General features: G+C 43.9%; 1 protein-coding gene across 1 annotated transcript in view; it reads right to left on the reverse strand.

Annotated features, from left to right (window-relative positions):
• Positions 1 to 8,464: 8,464 nt before the first annotated feature.
• Positions 8,465 to 20,950, reverse strand: part of HEPH (hephaestin) — a 61,101-nt gene continuing 48,615 nt past the window's right edge. The window contains exons 15-22 of the mRNA XM_070952147.1: positions 18,269 to 18,408; positions 16,679 to 16,810; positions 15,145 to 15,251; positions 13,804 to 14,029; positions 12,215 to 12,354; positions 11,769 to 11,931; positions 11,164 to 11,202; positions 8,465 to 10,097 (exon numbers count right to left, since the gene is read on the reverse strand). Of these exons, the coding sequence (XP_070808248.1) occupies positions 9,808 to 10,097; positions 11,164 to 11,202; positions 11,769 to 11,931; positions 12,215 to 12,354; positions 13,804 to 14,029; positions 15,145 to 15,251; positions 16,679 to 16,810; positions 18,269 to 18,408 (1,237 nt within the window). The 3' untranslated portion in view covers positions 8,465 to 9,807. The remainder of the gene's footprint in view (positions 10,098 to 11,163; positions 11,203 to 11,768; positions 11,932 to 12,214; positions 12,355 to 13,803; positions 14,030 to 15,144; positions 15,252 to 16,678; positions 16,811 to 18,268; positions 18,409 to 20,950) is intronic.

Raw genomic sequence — 20,950 nt, forward strand, 5'->3', positions numbered from 1 at the left:
ATCTCATATATCTTTTAAAATAATATAGTCTTATGTTAAGCATTTTAAAAATCTCTTAATACCTTTAAAGCACTTATTTACCAAATATAAATTTCAGAATCTACAGGTGGGTGTCTTTCAGTTTTTCAATTAACCGTCTTAATACCTCTAACTTTTTAGAGAGCAACCCTTAACTATCCAAAACTAATTATCATTTTGCAATAAAATTCGGAATTTAACATTAATCCTCTTCGCTTCAAAGGGTTAGACATCTTAAAAGCTTATACAATTTATCTCATATATCTTGTAAAATAATATAACCTTATGTTAAACATTTTAAAAATCTCTTAATGCCATTAAAACACATATTTGCCCGATGCCAATTTCAAAATCCACAGGTAGATATCTTCCTTAATCTTCTATTCTTCTCTTCTTTCTATATTTTTTCCAATCCTTTTTTTTTATAAATTCTGTCAACAGTCCCCCCAGTTTTGTTTTTGAAACTTTTAAAATGGTGATTTGAGGTTGATGCGCGTTTTCTAACTTGAAATCCCCATTTCGTCTCTTCTTGCTTGTATAATCATTCAGTCCATTTCTTTGTCCATATAGCCAAAATTTGTTGCCATAAAGATTGCCAGCTTGCAATAAAGAAACTATTTGTTGCTTTTCTGTCATTTGAATGGAAACGTCCACCAAAATCTTTGTTTCAGCTGTGCCAGCCAGTCTCTTAATCCCGTCCATCTCCTGATCTTCCAAAAACAAATTTCTCTGAATAATTTCCTGCTGTCCCTCTAACAACTGCTTATATTTTCCCGAGCTGTTTTTTGAAAAAGCCCTTTCGATTGTATCCAACAAGGCTGAAGTAAAAAAGTCTAGAAGTTCTTGAAAAGCCTGGACAATCACAGCTTGGGAATTTGCTGATTCACCAGCCCTGTTGTCAGCCATATTTCAGCCACTTTGTATTTATCCAGCTATCAGGACAACAATTCAACTCTTTTCCACACAGTATAAAAACCAGATTATAGTTAAAGTCAGTACCGAATTATTTTCCTCAATACCAAATTCTTTTCCTGGCCGCTTCCCCTTTAAAACTTTTTCTTAGGGTGTAATCTAGTAGCTGTATCACTGTTGCAAACTTTAACAAGCCTTAACAAGCACTTTCCCTGGTAGTTTCCTCCTCCCGCCCTCAGGCGCCATTTTCTGCATTTAAAAGCGGAGTTAAAGTGTTACTTGCAAATTTTCCTTTTGTTTTCTCCTGATTTCCTCTGTCTGCTATCAAAGTAAAAATGTTAAAAGTCTCCCCGTTGATTTTCAGCAGATTTTGGTCGCAGCTTCTAGCTCCGCTTTAGCGGAGTCATCTCTGGTCCGGAGTAGCTTGGCAGGCTTCTATAGGGAGCCCACACCCTTTGCGCCCCAGGATTTCTCCTAGCGCACTTGGGGAGCTCTACCTCTGCCTGTCGACTCTTCTCTCTCCCCTTTGCCCGGGGAGAGGGTTCCAAGCCTCCAGACAGCAGTTTTTCGGCTGTTCTGGGGCTTTTACAGAACAGGGGATCGGGCGCTCGTAAAAGAGCGTCTTCAAAGCTTGCGGAGCCAAGCGGAAGTCCGCAGTTGAGAATTCTTTCTTCTGGATAATCTTTTCTTTTTTTGATGATTTGGTTTAATGGAGGTTTGTACTATCGCTAGGTGAAATTGATGCTTTAAAACTCTATATGTATTATATTATTCTCTGCTGTTGTGACTCCGACCCCCGAGCCCGTCTTATCGGAGGGAGAAGACTCCAAAAGTGAAGGAGAGGAGTTGGCAAGGCCTCCCTCTCCAGGACCCTCCTCTCTGGCAATGCCTCAGGTGTCTCCTGAAGGAGAAGAGATAGGCCAGGAGCCAGGCATCTCCGAGCAGCCGCAGTTAGACAGCAACAGAGATAAGTCTTGGCTGGATCCCTGCCAGCGTCTGAAAGACAAGCGCATGCAGCAGAGAAGGAGGCGTGCCAGAGATTAAGCTGAGTCACTGGACCACACCCCACAGGGGATAAAAGGGGGTGTGGTGGCCATTCAGGCTTTGTGACAGATAAAACTGAACAGCTACCAAGTCATACTGTGTCTCTGGAGCTTCGTTATCTGCCTTCCTTGGATTTATATTGGACTGGACTTGACAATTCTTTGGCTTTGTGAATTTATTTTGGTTTATCTGACGGAAGAGGAACACCTCCTTTTGTGAGTAAAGTTTTTGGCAAGCAACTACTGGGTTGCTGCCAATTCTGTTATCGAAGGAAATTATTGTCTGCAAGTTTATTTTAACTCCTAGCTGACTGTTTGTGTGCGTGTGTGAGACGGGGACAGAACATCTGCAATTCTATCCATATTGCTATATTTTTTTCTGTAATTTTTAATAATTTTCAATAATTTTTTTTTTTAAAAAGAGAGAATTGCATTGAGGAATCCGGGCAGCAATGGCTGGAAAGGAGGAATGTTTCCCTTTAGGGTATGGTGACGAGACGTCCCGCTTTTGGCAGGACAGTCCCGATTTTTAGCAATTTGTCCTGCATCCCGCGGCGTTTTAAAAAAGTCCCGATTTTTGAAAAGAATGCAGGACAAGCTAGGGAACAGCGGGAGAACGGGAAGGGAATATACGGTTTTCACTCACCCTCACCCTCTGCCTCTGTTGGATCGCTGGTCCCCGTTCGCTTACCCTGCCCATTCCCAATCTATTGCTGAGTCCCAGCTGATGGCTAGAAGGAAAAAAACTGTTTAAATTCTTGCCGCGGGGTTTCAAGGGACCGGCCTACAGCTGATCAGTGTTAAAAGAAAACAAATGAGTAGACCGATGCCTGCAAAAATAGAAAAAACAGCCCCTTTCAGCTTCAGCATAGGTTAATTACAATAAGTTGATTTGATCAGCCTCCCCACTCTCAGCTGATTTGCTCTCAGCTGTTTTGCAGAGGGCTCTGTTGCTAGCTAGCTGCAAAGAGGTAAATTACTGGAGCAGATGTCTTTTTCCCCTAGCTATGCTGAAAAAGCGAAACTGAAACTAAACTTTTTTAAAAAATAGATGAGGAATAAATATGGCAAAAAGGAAATATAGAAATTGTAAATTTAATTGAAATGACTAAACACTGTTTAAATTTGTGAACCGGCCAAATACTCTGTTCAAAGAAAATACATTGTATGTTTGTATGTGTGTTTCTAATTATTGCTATTTATTCATATTTGTTCTCTTTTATTCTTTAAAGTTTAACAATTCATTCTTTATCTTAATATCTTTATATTTGTTTGGGGTTGGTTTTCTTCCCTTTCATCTTTTTTATTGTACAGCAATCTTTCTCCTCAAACCTCTCTCTTTTCTTTCCTTCTTACTTTCTCTTCCCCCCCTCTTCTTCTCCTCCCTACTTCCTCTTCCTTTCTCCTTCTCCTCCTCTCTTCCTCCCTCTCTTACCCTCACTCCTACTCTAATTTCCCTTCCCTTCCTTCATCCCTCTCTATTGCTGTATCCTTTTATGCATATGGATTACTCAGAGGGCTGAAAAAGTTATTTTTGACTGATCCTCGCACTTTTGACCAGTCCTCGAACTTACGATTGTCCTCACATTTTACGTTTTTGCCCTATCTTGTCACCATGGTGAAGAGAAGCAGTTGTGAAATGAGTGACACGGTTGTTAAGAATGCTACAGTGGGCATAAATGATGACCAGTCATAAGTGCGAAGACCGATCAAAAGTGCGAGGACCTGTCAGAAATCACTTTTTTCAGTCCTCTGGGTAGTCCTTTTGTGCACATGGACTACTCAGAGGGCTGAAAAAGTTATTTTTGACTGGTCCTCGCACTTTTGACCAGTCCTCGAATTTACGATTGTCCTCACATTTTATGTTTTTGCCCTGTCTTATCACCATGGTGAAGAGAAGCAGTTGTAAAATGAGTGACATGGTCATTAAGAATGCTGCACGGGCATAAATGTGAGGATGGTCATATGTGTGAGGACCAGTCAAAAGTGCGAGGACCTGTCAGAAATGCCTTTTTTCAGCCCTCTGAGTAGTCCCTATAGTATACACATAGCCATGGCCACCTGGTCACATGACCAGCTAGCCACGCCCACCCAGTCACATGACCTCCGAGCCACGCCCACAGAACCGGTAGTAAAAAAAAATTTAGAAACCCCCCCCCTCCCTTTTGTCCCTCTTTACCAATGTTAAAATCTGGTCACCTTACTTTAGGGGCTCCCATTCAGCTCTGCTTGGCTCCTGGGCACAGAGAGGGCTTAGGCCGCGGCGGCTCCTCACATTGCTGGGGAGTGAAGTCAGCACAGCCAGAGGGGTGACCAACCGCAAATCGTGGCACCCGCCTTGTTCCCCGAAGCTGCTGGGCAGATCCCCCCCCCCATCCCGAAGAGAGAGGGTTGTTCCTCAGGCTGTGCCCCGACCCAGATCCCTACTGCCTGGAACTGGCCGAAAATGGCCGAAGGGTGGGGGCCGGCGGGTGGGCGGGGCTACATTCGGCGTATAAGACGCACCCAGATTTTCACCCCCTTTTGGGGGATAAAAAGGTGTGTCTTATACATCGAAAAATACGGTATTTCTTTGATAGCATTGAGGCCATCAAAAAGGCATACGATTACCTCCATGTTAAAGCTATAGGACGGAAAACTGTGCCATCCTGTGGCCAAGGCCAGTATTGCAGCCACACAAAGAAATATACCTTTCTAATGGGATTTTAAAATTATCCTGCATCTTTATTATTAACGCCTCATTAATATTAAGATGGCAACGGGAGGCCCGTTTGCTGCAACACAGGAACGGGAAAAGAAATCCTGCTTCAAAAGCCTTAAACCGAGTTAATAAGGTCTATTAATATTAATAATAAGGGATTAATAATAAAGAACAATAATCTTAAAATGCCTTTTAAAAAGTTTATTTCTTTTATACCTGTTTTGACCACAGGATGACACTGTTTTCTATGTATCCTTTAGCTTTAGCATTGAGACCGTCATAGACCTTTTTACCTCGGTGTAAGGCTTTTGAAACAGTAATATTCTTTCTTCTGTAAAGAAGCCGGCGGCTGTTCGAAGGCGGCCAACGGAAGCCGCTCTTCCCTTTCAGAGGAGCATAGAGTGGCGGTGCTTTTGCTGCCGCTCTGCACTGTGGAGCTTCGCTTCTCGATTGTCAGTACGTGCACGCCATGTTTTGTTTTTTTCCTAAGCAATAAAACATAATTGTACCAAAAAGCATGTTTATCTCTTTTTTTTTTCAGCCCTTGGAACACTGCCTCACTACACAAAACTCTCCTGCCCTCTTTCTCTCCCCCTTGGCTACTTGCTGCCGCTGGACCTCTTAGCTGAGTCCTTCCTGATAAGGGGGGAGGAGAAAGTGGCTCCCAGGGGACCCAACAAAAACATGCAGGTTTATATATTTTCAAAAGCGATTTATTAGCAGAAGAAAAAAAAATCTCAATTTCAGCATTCTTCCTAACGTGACAACCTAAACTGCTACTCTTTCTCAATACAGATACTCCAACGTAACAACCATTCATTTAATGACCATTCAAAGTTACAACCGCACTGAAAAAAGGGATTTAGGACCAATTTTCACAACACTTGCAGCATCCTCGTGGGTCACATAATAAAAATTTGGATGCTTGCCAACTGGCTAAAACGTCTTTATCTGGTGGTGGGTGCCCAATAATCTCTCTTTGCCTTTTAGAAAATACCTAAACCCCATGACTTCCTATTACTTCTCCTTTCAAACCTATCCATGGCTCTCGTGGAATGGGTTAGCTGTTCTTGGAAGAGATGGCAGAATGGTTTTCTCTTTATGCTCCAGGGTTTCTACAATTGCTATAGAAACTGAACCTTCTTTATTTCTTCTTGGGGAGTGCATTTGCTGACATCCTTGTACGTGGATCTGACTTGTCACTTTCCTGCAAAAGCCAACCTCCCATCTCAGAATGGATGCTAGAAGAGCCTAAATGCTGAAAACAAGAAAATCTTTCATTCTTAAACACATGGTGGCAAAATAAGAGGCAAATGTTGATTCTAATCATTACCCCGGCATTTTTTTTCTTCAGAACAGTGGCTTTCCAGAGCTGCTTCCGTCCAGTCCTCGTATAACATGCATTTCTGCTGCACTCCCTATAAACCCGATTGAGTGGCCTAGAAGGCTGCACAATCTGAAGCAAAACTGCCTTCGATATTTTGCCTGACAAAAACTGTTCTCTGTTGCTGCTTTTGCTGAAGGAAGGCAATTCTGCCTCTACCCCAAGCCAAGTCCCTAAGTTTCATACTTTTTTTTCCTTGTGAACCAAATGAGTAAACCAAAAAATTGAAATGGCACATTTCTATCAAGCTATGACAATGGTGCATTTGAGACACTACAATTCATTCCACAACTTTCTCTTTCAAGATACTATGCTGTGATGTGGTATGGTATGGCTTGGCATGGCATCATGTTGTCTGCTTTGTCTTATAAGACACACAACGTAAATCATCTGGAAGAACAAAACAAACAAAGAATGCCTAAAATGAAGGATAAAGAATGCCTCTTTATGCCTAGAGGGCCCTTTTCCTTAAGACTTTGAATTGTCAGTGAAACTACATTTTCTTGGCAATTGGTCATCTACAGCACTTCTGGCTCCCATGGAGGTCAAAAGTGATCCTGGTGTAGACTTGCACACAACCAGGTCAGGCTCCTTTTGCACATGCACACACACACCCAGGTCGGGCTCCATTCGCACTTGCAAACACCCTGCTCAGATTTCATCACACATGCGTACAAACCCAGGTCAGGCTCCATTTGCATGTACGCACATCCATGTCAAATTCCATTCACACATGCGCACAGCCAGGTCTGGCTCCATTCGCATGTGTGCACATCCATGTCATTCGCATGTGCACACATCCAGGTCAGACTCCATTCGCACATGCACACACAAACCCAGATCAGGCTCCGTTTGCTCTTGTAGACAGCCAGGTCAGGCTTCATTCACACATTTGTACAAACCCAGGTCAGACTCCTTTTACACTTGCACACATCCAGGTCAGGCTCCATTCACATGTGCGCATACCCAGAGCATGCTCCATTTGCACGTGCACACCCCCAGGTCAGGCTCCATTCGTATGAGTGTACACACCCAGGTCAGGCTCCTTTTGCACTTGCACAAATCCAGGTCAGGGTACATTCGCACGTGCACATTCACCCAGGTAATACTTTCCAAACCATTTTTCTTTTCATATGAGGCTGTCCTTTATGTGTCTCTTAAAATTCTACCCGACAAAGCCACCTCTTCTTCAAACAAGGGAAAACACTTGCCAGGGATCCCTTTTTATCCCTTCGGATAGGTCCATGTCAGTTCCAGATCCAAGAATGACACCTGGTGATTCTTCCAAGCTGAGTTCTCTTCTTTTAACTCTTCTCTTCTATAGACAAACTCTTCCCAGACTGAGGACCTCACTATCTGCATCTCTGGGAACTATTAAGGAGGAGAAATCTTCACCCTCTTTCTCAGTCTGAAGAAAGTAAAAAGGCCAGCCCAAAATCAACTCTGAAAAGATTTGGAAACCGCTGCTCCATATTTTGTTTCTAGTTGGTGATAGTTTTGGCAATATTAATACATTCTCATTCTTGTTATTAATTTATTTAAGATAGATAAGTTCTGGCCCAATTCAGATAATTATAAATCAGCAAGTAATTACTGGCATGAATGAGTACCAAATCATGTATCAAGCAGCACTGATAAAACTCATACATCTCTCCAAATACCAAGCTTTACAATGCACCCACTCATTAGTCAACTGATGCTTCCAGAGAAGGAGTCGTTGAGACAATTTAGGAGAATTTGACTCAAGTAAATTCTCTGGAGCACGTGTGAAGGCAGGAATACAAAAGGCACAGTCAACTGAGTCTTTCTATGCCCACTGACCAGTAGTGGGTTGCCCTCGGTTCGCACTGGTTCTATAGAACCGGTAGTAAAACCGGCGGGAGGCTCCGCCCACTGACCCGACATCACCAAAACGCTTCTGCGCATGCGCAGAAGCGCACGTCCCCGCTTTGCTCGCTCGCATATCCCCACTGCAAACCGGTGGTAAAGGTAAGTAGAACCCACCCCTGCCACTGACCAATTGTTGCATTCAGAACTTTTTCATATGATTTCAGATGACTGCAAAAGAAGTTGTATAGTCATCTGAAGCATGCCATCCATTTGACTACCCGAGTCGTTTTTCGCTTGCACATGGACTACTCTGTGCACGCAGGTTCAAAGGGGTCTGAAGATACTGAGGATGAGGCGCAAGATTAGTGTTTTCCAACCTTGGGCACTTGAGGATGTGTGGACTTCCAGCTCCTTGGCTGGGAGTTGAAGTCCAAACATTTTTAAGTGCCCAGAGTTGGGAAACAGTGCATGAGATGTATACATAAAGTCTCTGGGTTTACCATTTGGGGGGATCAGAGTTCAGAATTTCTTTGTAGGAATGATTTTCTCCCCCCCCCAAAGTTGTTTTAAACTTAATTTGTTTCAATCACTTTTATTGGCAAAGCAACAAATATTAGCATTTTCTTATTAAAAAAAAAACAAGAATGAATGAATTTCTACCCATCTACACAGATAAGACTTCAATAAAGATCTTGGATCTTTCCCCAAAATAAGTTGGCAACCTGAACTCAGCACCAGAAACAGGGATGAATGCCTAAGAATATCATTCTCAGACCCTGCAGAGTCTGCATGCTGTGTTTCATTTTCCTTTCATTCTGATCTTTAAAAGATTTGGTTCTGTTACAATTGTGAAGGCCTTTGCCAAGTTCTTTTTCCAAAATGAATGGATCAGAAGCCTTAACCATCTTTGGATCTTTGGTTCAACCTGAGCATTGGGCTAAGGTCCAGGACTCCTTTAGTTGGGATGGTGTCCTTTAGTTCTTGAAATCCGGATGGAAATCAGGTTCTCATCCAACAACTGTATAATGAAGATGTGAACCAGTCCATAATGGTGCCATCTCGACATTAATAAACTAATGTCTAATTAAAATTCTTCGTTTATTCTCATTGTCACCCTCCCCATGTCTACAATTGTTTTTCCCACTTTCCGCAATGCCAGTAATCCTAGGGGTTGCAATCCCAACTCAGGTGGAGAGTTCCTAGTTTAGGAAGCAAACATGATCCCCAAACCCCAATTCTTCCACTTCTGTCAGTTATAAGCCAGATCAGTTTTATCATCACTGGCCTTTTAGGTGGAAAGTCCTATTTTGGTTGAGTTAAACAGGAGTTTGTTTGAAAGAAGCACTGCTGAGGAATGAAAGGAGATGAAAGCAAGGAAATTCCACCATTCATGGTTGAAACCTGTTTCAAAGGAATGCTTGTTGCCCTGCCCTCTTGAAAAACCTTCTCTGTGCCTGTTACTTCTCCCCAACCAGGTGTTAGTTCAACAGGCAGAAACTGTCATTGGCTAATCTCACGGAATGGTGACTTGCCTCAAGAATGAAGGAATGCAGGAGATCTAGGTCTCAGGTTGAACTGATGCAAGATGCTGGAAACTGTTGACCAGAGGATTTTTGACTGAGTATCCAGTCTGGGTTTATTTACTTATTTATTTATCAAATTTATTGACTGCCCATAACTCTGGGGAGATTTACCTGAGGTTCTGTCCTGTCCTTCAGTGAATAAGGGTACAAGGATCTGGGAATTCATTTGAGACTTGGGATACCTGAAACCTTAAAATGTAGAGTGGATATAATAGGCAGAAGGACTTACTAGTAAAACTTCTTATTGAATTTTCAGAAAATGATTGCTGAATCCTATTTTGGGCCATTTTCACTACTGCCTGGCTTAAAAACTCCCAAGACCTCTTCCATTCTTCTCTAAAGATCATTCTTTTGACTACGCATCAGTTTGAAGCTTTCGTCCAATATAGACCGCTTGTTGCGTCTCAACTTCTTTTGTCTCTTGAGGTGAACGATCACACCAAGAAGAACACTTACAGTGATGAAGAGCACCACCCCAGCGACAGCAAGAGTAATAATTGCTGCTTCTACATGCCCGTGGTCTAGCCTTGAGCCAAACAAAATGATGTCATGGGAAATTTTTTCTTCAGAAGCTTCCACATGGTCTTCTTCAGAAGGACCCCCAGTTACCTCCTCAGATGTTTCTGCTAGAAGTCAAACAAATTATGGAAAAGTCAAACTATGGACCAAGAGGAATTCAATAAGCCATTGAAAACTGGAGAACAACAGCGATAATTGGGTAATAGCTGACTCAAGTAAATCAAAAACTCCCTATGGTTGGAAAACTAAATGAGGAACATGGCTAAACTGGAAATCCTGTGGAATCGTTTAAAATTTGGGATTGAACCAAGATGACTGAACAGAATCTCTTCCAGTTGTGTCATTCTTGAGCTTAAGCCTGGATTCATACATTACACTAGTCCCTGGTTTTCCTGAAATTGGCAAGCCAAAGCCAAGGCCTGAACCAGCTTGTTTGTATAGGATTCAAGTCCAGCATGGTTGAGAATGATGTTTAACGGCACTTCAGCCAAAGCGCCATAGCTATGTCCCAGCAGTTTCATCTAAACCACAGCCTGAAATGGGTAAGATACAAAGTTGCTAGCATAAGCAATGATAAATAAGGATTCACCAGTTAATATTCAGAAGAGAATTGCCGGAAGATAGAGGAAAATTGCTGGAGGGTGTGCCAAATTGGAATCCTGATTTGTAAGAGATTAGCAATATTTCAGGATGATTCCAGAGGGTGACTATTTGGGACCATAGGACAAGAACAATGGAAGAGAGAAAAGATTTCAAACTTGGAATATCTCTATCAATCATGATATCTGAAAGAGATAAACAGAATAACAGAGTTGGAAGGTCTTCTAGTCCAACCTCCTGCTTAGGCAGGAAACCCTACACCACTTCAGATAAATGTTTATCCAGTATCTTCTTAAAAATTTCCAGTGTTGGAGCATTCACAATTTCTGGAGGCAAGTAGTTTCACTGATTAATTGTTCTAACTGTCAGGAAATTTCTCCTTAGTTCTAAGTTGCTTCTCTCCTTGATTAGTTTCCACCCATGGCTTCTTGTCCTGCCTTCAGGTGTTTTGGAGAATAGCTTGACTCCCTCTTCTTTGTGGCAGCCCCTGAGATATTGGAACACTGCTATCATGTTACCCCTAGTCCTTCTTTTTATTAAAGGTATCTGAAAATAAACATGATAACACAGTACCTGTAATTTTGAATACATGGTATCTGCAATGTTCTGCATCTGAAAAGAAATAAATTGCAGAATCAGGACTGTTTTGTGAGGCCCAAAGGGAGACTGAGGACACCCAAAGCAGCACAAGAGATCCATGCATTGAATCCAGCTTTTACAAAAAGAAGTCAATCCAGGTCTTCTTTTTCCTTAGCATCGTGATGTTCAGCACTGTTTCAGGCAAACAGACATTAGTGTCCATCCCCAGAACTCCTTTGTGCTACTGGATTAGCGACCAAGTTTGAAGTTTTGAATGGCTTCTAACTGAATCGAATACTGGAATGGATCTAGACTGGACTTAGATAAGAGAGGTCCAGACTCTGATTCCCAATTATCTCATTCTTCTCTGTTCACAGTTCACCGCTAAGCGAGCACATCTGCTACAGCATTAGCTTTTCTGCTCCTTCCAGCTGCTGTTCCCTACTGATCCATCGCTTATCCTGAAGCTTTCTAAGTTCTGGAATTTCATCCTTGGTTTCCAAGGGGGTTGGATGTGCCTTGGAGCCACTGAATGGTTTTGATGGGCACCGCTCCCCAAACAGATTGAGCCCCACTTGCACCACAAGCTTTCTTCTTACCTTGGCGGGGTAGGATTGTGAAAAGCGTCTCCATGCCAGCATGGATATGGTCAGCCACGTGGCAGTGAAGAAGCCAGGTGCCAGGATTGCCAACCTGCATCTCCACCATCTCAAAGGTCCCAGGGAAGAGATCCACCACATCAGCCCGGTAACTCTTGCCATTCTGACACACAAAATGGAAGGACAATAAGTGAAAATCTAGAACGGGTGATAGCCAGAGGTAATATTTAGCCACTACCAATTCCATGGCCAGAGAGTTAGGCGTTTTATAAGTTTTCTCAACTTAATTGGCTTGGAGAGGCCTGGGGAGAGGAAAGAAGCCAACCTGCCAACTTGGGACACGCAAACTAACTGCAAGACAGGAGCCTCCAGACTCTTTCCCTAGATTTGTTCTTTAAGGGGGGTGGGTGGGGGGAGCCTCTGCATCAGTTTGGGGAGAGTCTCACCCGGTAGATGAATGTCTCTGCATGGAAGTGAACGGTGTGCACGTCAATCTCCTGACCCATTCCCAGCAGATACCAGTTCACCCAGTCTCCTTCACACATCTCCAGCCCTGGCAAGTTTGCATATACTTTACCATTGATTGCTAAGGAAAGAAGAGATCTCTGCTTAATAATGGCAGGACTTTTGTCTCATGAAGAACCACTCACCCTTCCAAAGTGAGCCTTTGCATTTCTCCTCAGGAAACAATACTGTAATCAGGAAACTATCAAGTTCCCTACTTGGATCAGGAGGCTCTCCTCACGGTCACTCATGCCCTTGTCACCTCATGGTTAGATTATTGCAACGCGCTCTACATGGGGCTACCCTTGAAAAGTGTTCAGAGACTACAGTTGGTCCAGAATGCAGCCACGCGAGCTGTCGTGGGTGCACCTAGGTACACCCACATTACACCAATTCTCCGTGAGCTGCATTGGCTCCCTATTGGCCTCTGGTCACAATTCAAGGTGTTGGTTATTACCTTTAAAGCCCTACATGGCTCAGGGCCAGGCTATCTTCGAGACCGCCTTCTACCGCATAACTCCCAACGGCCGGTAAGATCCCACAGAGTTGGTCTCCTCCGGATCCTGTCAGCTAAACAATGCCGGCTGGCAGGCCCGCAGGGGAGGGCCTTCTCTGTGGCTGCCCTGGCTCTCTGGAACCAGTTACCTCCTGAGGTACGGACTATCCCCACTCTATTGGCCTTCCAAAAAGCGGTGAAGATCAGCTTTTCCGGCAGAACTGGGGCGTTGATCTCGCTCTTGCAATCCGGCGAGATCTGGCCATGAATGGTGTGAATGAGTTTTAATGTTTTTAATGTTTTTAATTTTTAAATGTTTTTTATAATGATTTTAAATGCATTGTGAGCCGCCCTGAGTCTTCGGAGAGGGGCGGCATACAAATTGAATTAATAAATAAATAATAAATAAGGGGAAAAACCACACACCTCCAGAGAACAAACCCCACACTCACTTCTACTGATGAGGTTACCTACTAGGGCAGTGATGGCGAACCTTTTCAGCACCAAATGCTGAATAGAGAGCACTTTGCGCTTGTCAGGGCCACGACCAGGAAGAGAAGCTGCCCAAGGGGCATGGGTGCGCTGGATAAGGTACTTCCGGTTTCCAGCAGTGCTGCACGCACAAAGGCCAGCTGATCGTCGTGTGTGCATGCGCACCAGAAACCCGGAAGAGGAACGTGCGACGCACGAGATATGGCTCCGCATGCCATAGGTTTCCCCATCACGGTACTAAGCTCAGAGAGCAACAAGGACTCCACAGTCCAACTCTGAATTACAGATATCTTCTTCTATTAAAAATGATTTTTTTTATGACAAAACCTCTATCTAATGAGCTCTTCCTAAGGAAATTAAAGTTGTACTGTATGCATATTGGTATTCCAGAAATCTGCCACCACTCTCAAGCGCAATGGGCACGTGGAACAATCAAATTGTTTTTAGAAGGGTCTTGTTTTTCAGAAAGAGAGGCAATTTTCTTTTTGCAATGTGCAAAGACATCATTGGTGCTAACACAAAAAGCATAAGAGATCTACAAACCATGCATTTTGTTGCTTTCCATAAATTCTTCGTCCTGCTGGTGGGAACGGTTCCATTCCCCTTGGATATAAATCTTCACATTCTCCTCAAGGTACCAAGACTGATTTTCATCAAAAACCAAAAAGAGGAGGGCAAATTCCTTGCTCACGCCTTTCCTTCTCCCGTTAGAATCCAGGGTCCCTTTACGACAAACTTTCAGGGGGCCAACGAGGCCACTGTACAAATCCTGCCAGAAAAGGAGGTAGCAAAAACTCTTCGCATAGAACTCTTCACACTTTTCATTAACACACCAGTGCAGAGCACATTCAGCTGCATCAGGGAAGGCCTTAAACTGTTTAAATAGGTGTGACACACCAGAACAAAGGAAGACTAAAACTCAGTCCAATTCTATTCAGCTTGTTTTGCCTCAGCCAATGCTAAAGTGGCCCTCAACTGACCAGCAGTTACAACGGACTTTTCCAGCCTAACTATTTATAACCTGGGTTTGAAGTTCTGACGACTGCCCACCTTCTGCGGGCCTGGGGGGATCCCATTGTGGGTGCTTGGCAAGTGGCCTTCATTTATAGCCTTTTGTAGCATCACATGACCACGATTTACGTTTTTGCCAGAACCCAGCATTTACTTTGGTTTCCGGCAGAAAGCACCCATTAATGACAATGGTTTAGTTTAATGACCACAGTATTAATGACTATAGTGTTTACAAAGACATTTGCTTAACGACCAAATTGGGTGTGGTCACATAGTGACCCGCTTAACAACTGGCATGATTTATGACTAATTCAGGGCTCAATGATGGCAACAATAGGACCTAATGTGATGTAACAGGGGCTAAGTCCAGTGGAGAAGGAAAGGTAGCTTACATAAGCTGCAGGTCAGAATTCTTGGAAAGGAGAAGCTGCTCCTTCATCTTCCATGCAGGAAGAACAAAAGGAAGAGAAAAGCTAAGGTAGGAAAACTGCTTTAAGGAGCCTCATGTATGTTCATGTCTCTTTTGCTTTATTACTTATTTTTGTGAAGTGACTAAACAGCTTCTAGCCTGCCGATTTGTTTGTGAGGGGTATATCACACACACACAGAAACACCCACCCACAAACACAACTTCCTCGGTGAGCTCAAGATGGCATGGATGAGACTCCCTCCCTCATTTTCCCCCCAGCCGCCAGTCCATGAGGTAGTCTTGGCTGAGGGAGAACGACAGTCTCCAAGTCGCCCAGGCAGCTGCCATGGCTGGGGTGGGCTTCAGGCATTCCTAGTCTCCATCTTGACCACTAACATTTCCTTGGGCAGCTCCATCCCACCCTGGGAGAGAACATCAACAACGAGAAATGGAAACACACACACCTTGACACGATCCACTGTGGAATAGTAGATCCAACTCAAACAGGCTGAATCGTTTGGTCCTGGACCAGATCTTTCAGGAACATCCCATTGATAGGTTACAATTTCTCCTAGGAGAGAGAAATTTCAACACTTTTGTTAGGAACTTTAGCTACAGAGGATTGTGCATCTGAAAATTAAGGCCTTCAGTTATGAAGGCAGATTGTAGGCTGCCCTTGGTGTTCATGAGGCTGCCCTCCTCATGAACACCAAGCTACAAAAGAGAGCACAAGCCATTAGAAAACCAGCATGTTTATCAGCAAACCTAAGTTACTATACAGAGACATACTACAGGGCATCGGCTAATATCCAGGACTGTCCCATTGTTGATTCAACAATACCTTTATCTGAACAATAGTCTGCCTGTGTTCTTCTTTGATCTGTACTAATTTTCACAAACCAAATTTACATTTTACTAAGATTATTAGCTTAAATGCTTCTACCAGCACAGTGCTACCTAGTTGACTGGTTAAGAATATTGTTCTCTGCTATTGTGCAACTAAAACGTATTTGATTGGGGTATGTGGGTTTTTCTTCTACAATAATGTTCTTTTTAGCTGTTGCTCACAAGCCATGTTTTGACTCTATTCTGTATTTATTTAAATATAAATTTATTTTAAATACTTCTGCATTTTTTAAGATATTTATTGGCACTATTCAGTTTTCATAAATTGTTTGCTCAAATGAGACTTTGGGGGCTCTTGCTGACTTTCACAGCAATTGCAGATGAAGAGAGACTAAATATCACAACTAGTGTTATTATGTGAGCCGGTGGGACACCAAAATTAGTTTTCAGATGACAAATGGGGAAATCTGAGATCAAGACTCTATTAAGCCACAAGGCTCACTGCTGATCTTGGACCAAGTTTCCACTCGCAACCTAAACTCCCTCACTGGACTATGGTATACTTCAATCTTTCTCAACTTTAGTTTGGCAACTTTAAGATGTGTGGACTTCAACTCCCAGAATTCTAGCTGGCTGAGGAATTCTGGGAGTTGAAGTCCACACATCTTAAAGTTGCTGACGTTTAGAATAAAAAAAAGGGAGTTCTATAATCTTTATTATGGTCACTGACCAAAACAAAAAGAGAAGCATATCCCCAGTCCTTGGGGAAAAGATGGGAGAAGGAGCATGAACAAAGGACAGGAGAAAAAAATCAAGATGACCACTATGACCACAGAAAGACCCTCTCCTTTTTATATGTCTCTTCGTCAACCCGATACTCTGGATTCTTTGAATCAGGAAAGATAATTATAGGCAGGAAAGAAGTATTAGCATCTTCCTCACCAGGAATTTCTGAGTTTCTCACCACCCTGTCCATCCAGAAGCTACAGTTTTAGGACTGCATTGAAAATTCTTAGGGAAGATTGTCCTCATTTTAGGGCAGATGATGCAGTTGTGGACTTTTTGGTACACAGACACACAAACACAATACATTTAAATGAAGAAACAAAACTCAGGCATATAGGTTGCCAAGGAAATGCCGGCAAGACTCACCAGGCACTGCTGTCTTGGAGTCTCTGTTGTTCTTTTCCAGGACTCCATGGGCATGAATGGAGTAAGGCCGCGTGGCATTGTTCCTAAAAACTATGTTCAGCACATCTCCCACTTCTGCCCAAATAAAGGGACCTGGAGGCGAGAAGGATAAAGCAAAAGAAGATGACTGGGAGTCTGCAAAACTTCAGGGGGGGGGCGGTTTCTGGTGAACAGCAATGTGTAGCCCCCTCCAAGCAGCTTCATAGAGCAACATAACCACTTTGCTTCTGAGAGAAGGAGCCAGCGCTTTGCTTAGCTCCACTGGACCCCATGGCTCAGGACACCTGATTACTCTCCAAAGCACCTGAAGGCAAGGCAATAAGCAAGAGATGGGAGCTTGTCAGAGGAAGATTCAACCTGGAATTAAGGAGAAACGATTAGGCAGAACGATGAATCAATGGAACAATTTGCTTCTCAGTGTTGTGGATGCTCCATCACTGGAGGTTTTCAAGGAAAGATTGGATAACCGTTTCTCCAGGATGGTCTAAGGACTCCTACCTTGGGCAGAGTGTTGGGTTAGAAGACCTTCAAGGTCCCTTGCAGCCCTAGGACACTAGCCAGGCTTTCTCCGGCCCTTTCTTCCCAGGCTTTGATAAGCTGTGCTAGAGAATCCAGAAAGACCTGTTGTCCATCACACTTCCCCAAAGCCAGTAGGGACGTCTCCAAAGGATCCGATGTGCTGACCAAAAATTGTTTCATGGACACTTCTCTGTCCACTCCGACATGCTTAACTTTCCCCAGGCATGAGGCCAATGCAGAAGCTCTTGTGGTTTTGGAAAGGGAGGAGGGGAGGGGGGAAAGCAGAGAGAAGCTGAAGTGCATTCTCAGTGCAAATGAAGGGGACCCTTTACAGGTAGTCCTGAATTTATGATGGAAATTGGGATTGGAACCTCTGTCACAAAGATGGTCCAAGTCGGGAAGGGCACCCAAAGGTGCCCAAAGAACAGGCATGCCACAGGCGCAGAAACACTGTGGGGCGGGGGTGGGTGGGAGAGACTTATCCCAGTGACTTGAGACCTTGGATGTTGGTTTCCCCTTTCACTTTCTGGGAAAGCCAGAAGGAAAGATTGCAAATAGCCATCATGGGATTGCGGGACGCTGCAGTTGGTCAGAAGTAGAAACCATCTGCCGAGTGTCCAGATCGCAGTCATGTGACTTCAGGGCCCCTGGGATGGCCAGAACTCGAAGGACTAGTTGTGAACCACAATTTGTTTCATGCCATTGTAACTTTGAATAGATGCTGAATGAATAGTTGCAGGCCGAGGACTATCTTGAGCGCCCCCCCATCCAAATTATCTCCCCCCCCCCACCCGAGAGCCACATGGAAATGCCCAGGGCAGGAGTCCTTATTCCATCCTGGACAAATGGTTGTTCATCTTATCCGTATTTCAAAGATAATCTTCATTTCTGGGATGGAAATATCTTGGTTGAGAAGCTGCAAAGCTTATCGGGAGTGTATGAAAAAGATGCACTCTTGAAAATAATGCCAGAAAGAGTTTAAAATTCTACTAGCTGGAATGAAAGTCAAATCTGAAAGTTTCAGTGGGTTACCTAATATCCCCAGATGTTGCTCAGCATCTATTCTATTCTTCGGGATCTTGAATGTCCCATCTGTATATTCCCTATAAACAGCTTTCTTGTACCGGGAGCCCAGTCGTCCATTCTCATGGTTGAGAAATATGTCACCATACCTGTGAATTTCAAAATCTCTTTTTGCATAAAAGATGCATGGTTAGCACAAATGAACAACTTACACACAAAAGATGCATGGTTAGCACAAATGAACAACTTACAATGGTGTGTATCAGATTATCATTCATTGCTTTGGGCAGATTTAACTCAAGGAAATCTGGCTTTAACTGATCTGGAGCTGGCTGACAGGAAAGCTGGTAGGGAAATCAGACGGATGTAAAAAGTTCAAAAATATTTCTGCAAATTTTACATATGATTTTTGATTCCTGATGTGGCCCAGGGAATTTCAGGCTCTGCCTTTTGGTCTAAGATTTTGAGAATTACAATAATTCTTATATAGAAATATCAAGACATCAAATACCTCCAAAGAAGTTTTGGTTTTTTTTCCAATTTATTTATTTATTTATTCAATTTCTATAGCCATCTCAGGGAAATGACTCTTGCTTTGTTCCGTTTTGTGTCTTGCCTCCTGACATCTGAGATGGTTACCCCATGGAGGCTTTTCCCTGGAATAGGTTTAGGATTTGACCACAGGTGGCTCTGAGGGTGGCAGGGATATATGGGGAGGGTCAAGAAAGTCAAGAGGTGGGTCAAAACCAGACAATCAAACCCTTTTTGACATTGTCACAGTGTTTGTGGTATAAAGGGGCAGGGCTTTGAATACATGGCTGTGGCTACCATCTTGAGGTTTTTGACTCATACCCTGTGGACACCTCTGCTGGGGGGGTCAAGTGGTTTCTGCTGCAGGAGGGAGATCGAGGCCTTGGCAAAGGAAGGGACTGACAGCCAACTTCTCTTCCTAGCGGAGGAATAAAGAGGCAGCTCCTCCCAATAGGACCTGTAGCCCTTTTCCCTTGTAGATGCCTGTGCGCCAGCCTCAGAGGCTGAACTGAAAGCCCAGCAGAAGTTGAAGGAGGAAGAAGTTTCTGGAGGGCCTGGGGAGTTGGAGGAGAAATGGCCAGGGGCAAGAACTCAAAGCATCATCGGGCCTCTGCCAAGATACAAGCTGGGAGGAGGCAATGATCAGGCCTGCAGTCCCATTTGTGCTCTATCCAGCTTCCACACATTAAGATGCAAAGTGTAAAAAGGAGCAACACTCAAGAGTGTGCTGGGTGGAGGTTAGAGGTCAGAGGAGCAAAACTAAATAGAAAGCTGCAGAAAGTCCCCCGTTTCAGAAAATTCAAATAAGGGAACGCGTAGTCCGTAATGCAACTGCATCTACATGGAGGGAAGTATGCAGTGTGGTATCCCAAGACTCTGTCTTAGGCCCAGTACAATATAACAGATAATAGTAACAGAGTTGGAAGGGACCTTGGAGGTCATCTAGTCCAACCCCCTGCTCATGCAGGAGACCTAGGGATTCGAACCGCCGAATTGCCGACCTTTCTGAATGACAAGCTCAGTGTCTTAGCCACAGAGCCACCTAGCTAGGTGACCACCTAATATCTTCATCAATAATTCAGATGAGGGCATAAAGGGGAAATTTGCAGATGACACCAAGCTGGCAGGAATAGCCAACACTCCAGAAGGTAATGCAAGATAGAGAAGGATCTTGAACACTGGGCTCTATCTAACAACATGTAATTCAATGGTGAGAAAAGTAAAGTTCTATATTTACGCAAAAAAACCCAATGCACAAGTACGGAATAGCTCAATAGCAGTAACTGTGAGAAGGATCTTGGGAGTCCTTAGTGCAGTGGCCCCAAAACTTTCCAACTTGGCAGCCAGGCCGGTGGGGGGGGGTGGAGAGGGGATGGTTCTGTGTGAGAGGCAGGTTCCATTTGTGCGAATGGCGGGTGTGCACGCCTTCTGCTCACAAAGATGGAGCTTTGTGAGTGAGCGCGAACACCCGCTGCTCATGCAAGTGCAGCTGCACACGCTTGCCCGCTGTTCACATGGACTGGTTCCGAACAGGCCGCAGCCCGGAGGTTGGGGACCACTGTCCTGGTGAACAATCACTTAAGTATGAGCCAGCCATGTGCTGCAGCTGCCAAAAAAGCCAACACAGTCCTAGGCTGCATTAACAGAGGGATGGAATCAAGAGCATGTGAAGTGTTAATACCATTTTATAATGGCTTGGTAAGGCCACCCTTGGAATATTGCATCCAGTTTTGGCCACCACAATATAAAAAAGTGTTGAGACTCTAGAAAAAACAACAATAAAGATGATTAGGGGACTGAAAGCTAAAACATATGAAGAACGGTTGGAGGAATTGGGTATGTCTAGTCTAGTGAAAAAAAAAGGACTTGTCAGCCCCAGCCCTGCGACAATATTTGGGGCCACCATTCGTGTGGGGATCGCCATTCTGCTGCTGCTGCACACTTTCGCTGACGACCCTTACTGTATGCCTGCTCTCCTGGGTCAACAGCTCCGAGGCATGCCTCTCACTTCGACTTCCCAGCCGCATGCTAGATGACAACAGGGTTATGCACTGAAGCAGTTTATCAACCTTATCACTTTAAGGAAAGACGAGCAGGCAGAAGAACTGAAGTGGCTTGTGATGGATTGGGCAGGGAGAGGGAGGATACAGGGTAATTGCA

Source organism: Pituophis catenifer, unplaced genomic scaffold, assembly GCF_029215685.1.
Source record: "Pituophis catenifer annectens isolate HBS135680 unplaced genomic scaffold, rPitCat1.0.hap2 SCAF_11, whole genome shotgun sequence".
Taxonomy (NCBI): domain Eukaryota; kingdom Metazoa; phylum Chordata; class Lepidosauria; order Squamata; family Colubridae; genus Pituophis; species Pituophis catenifer.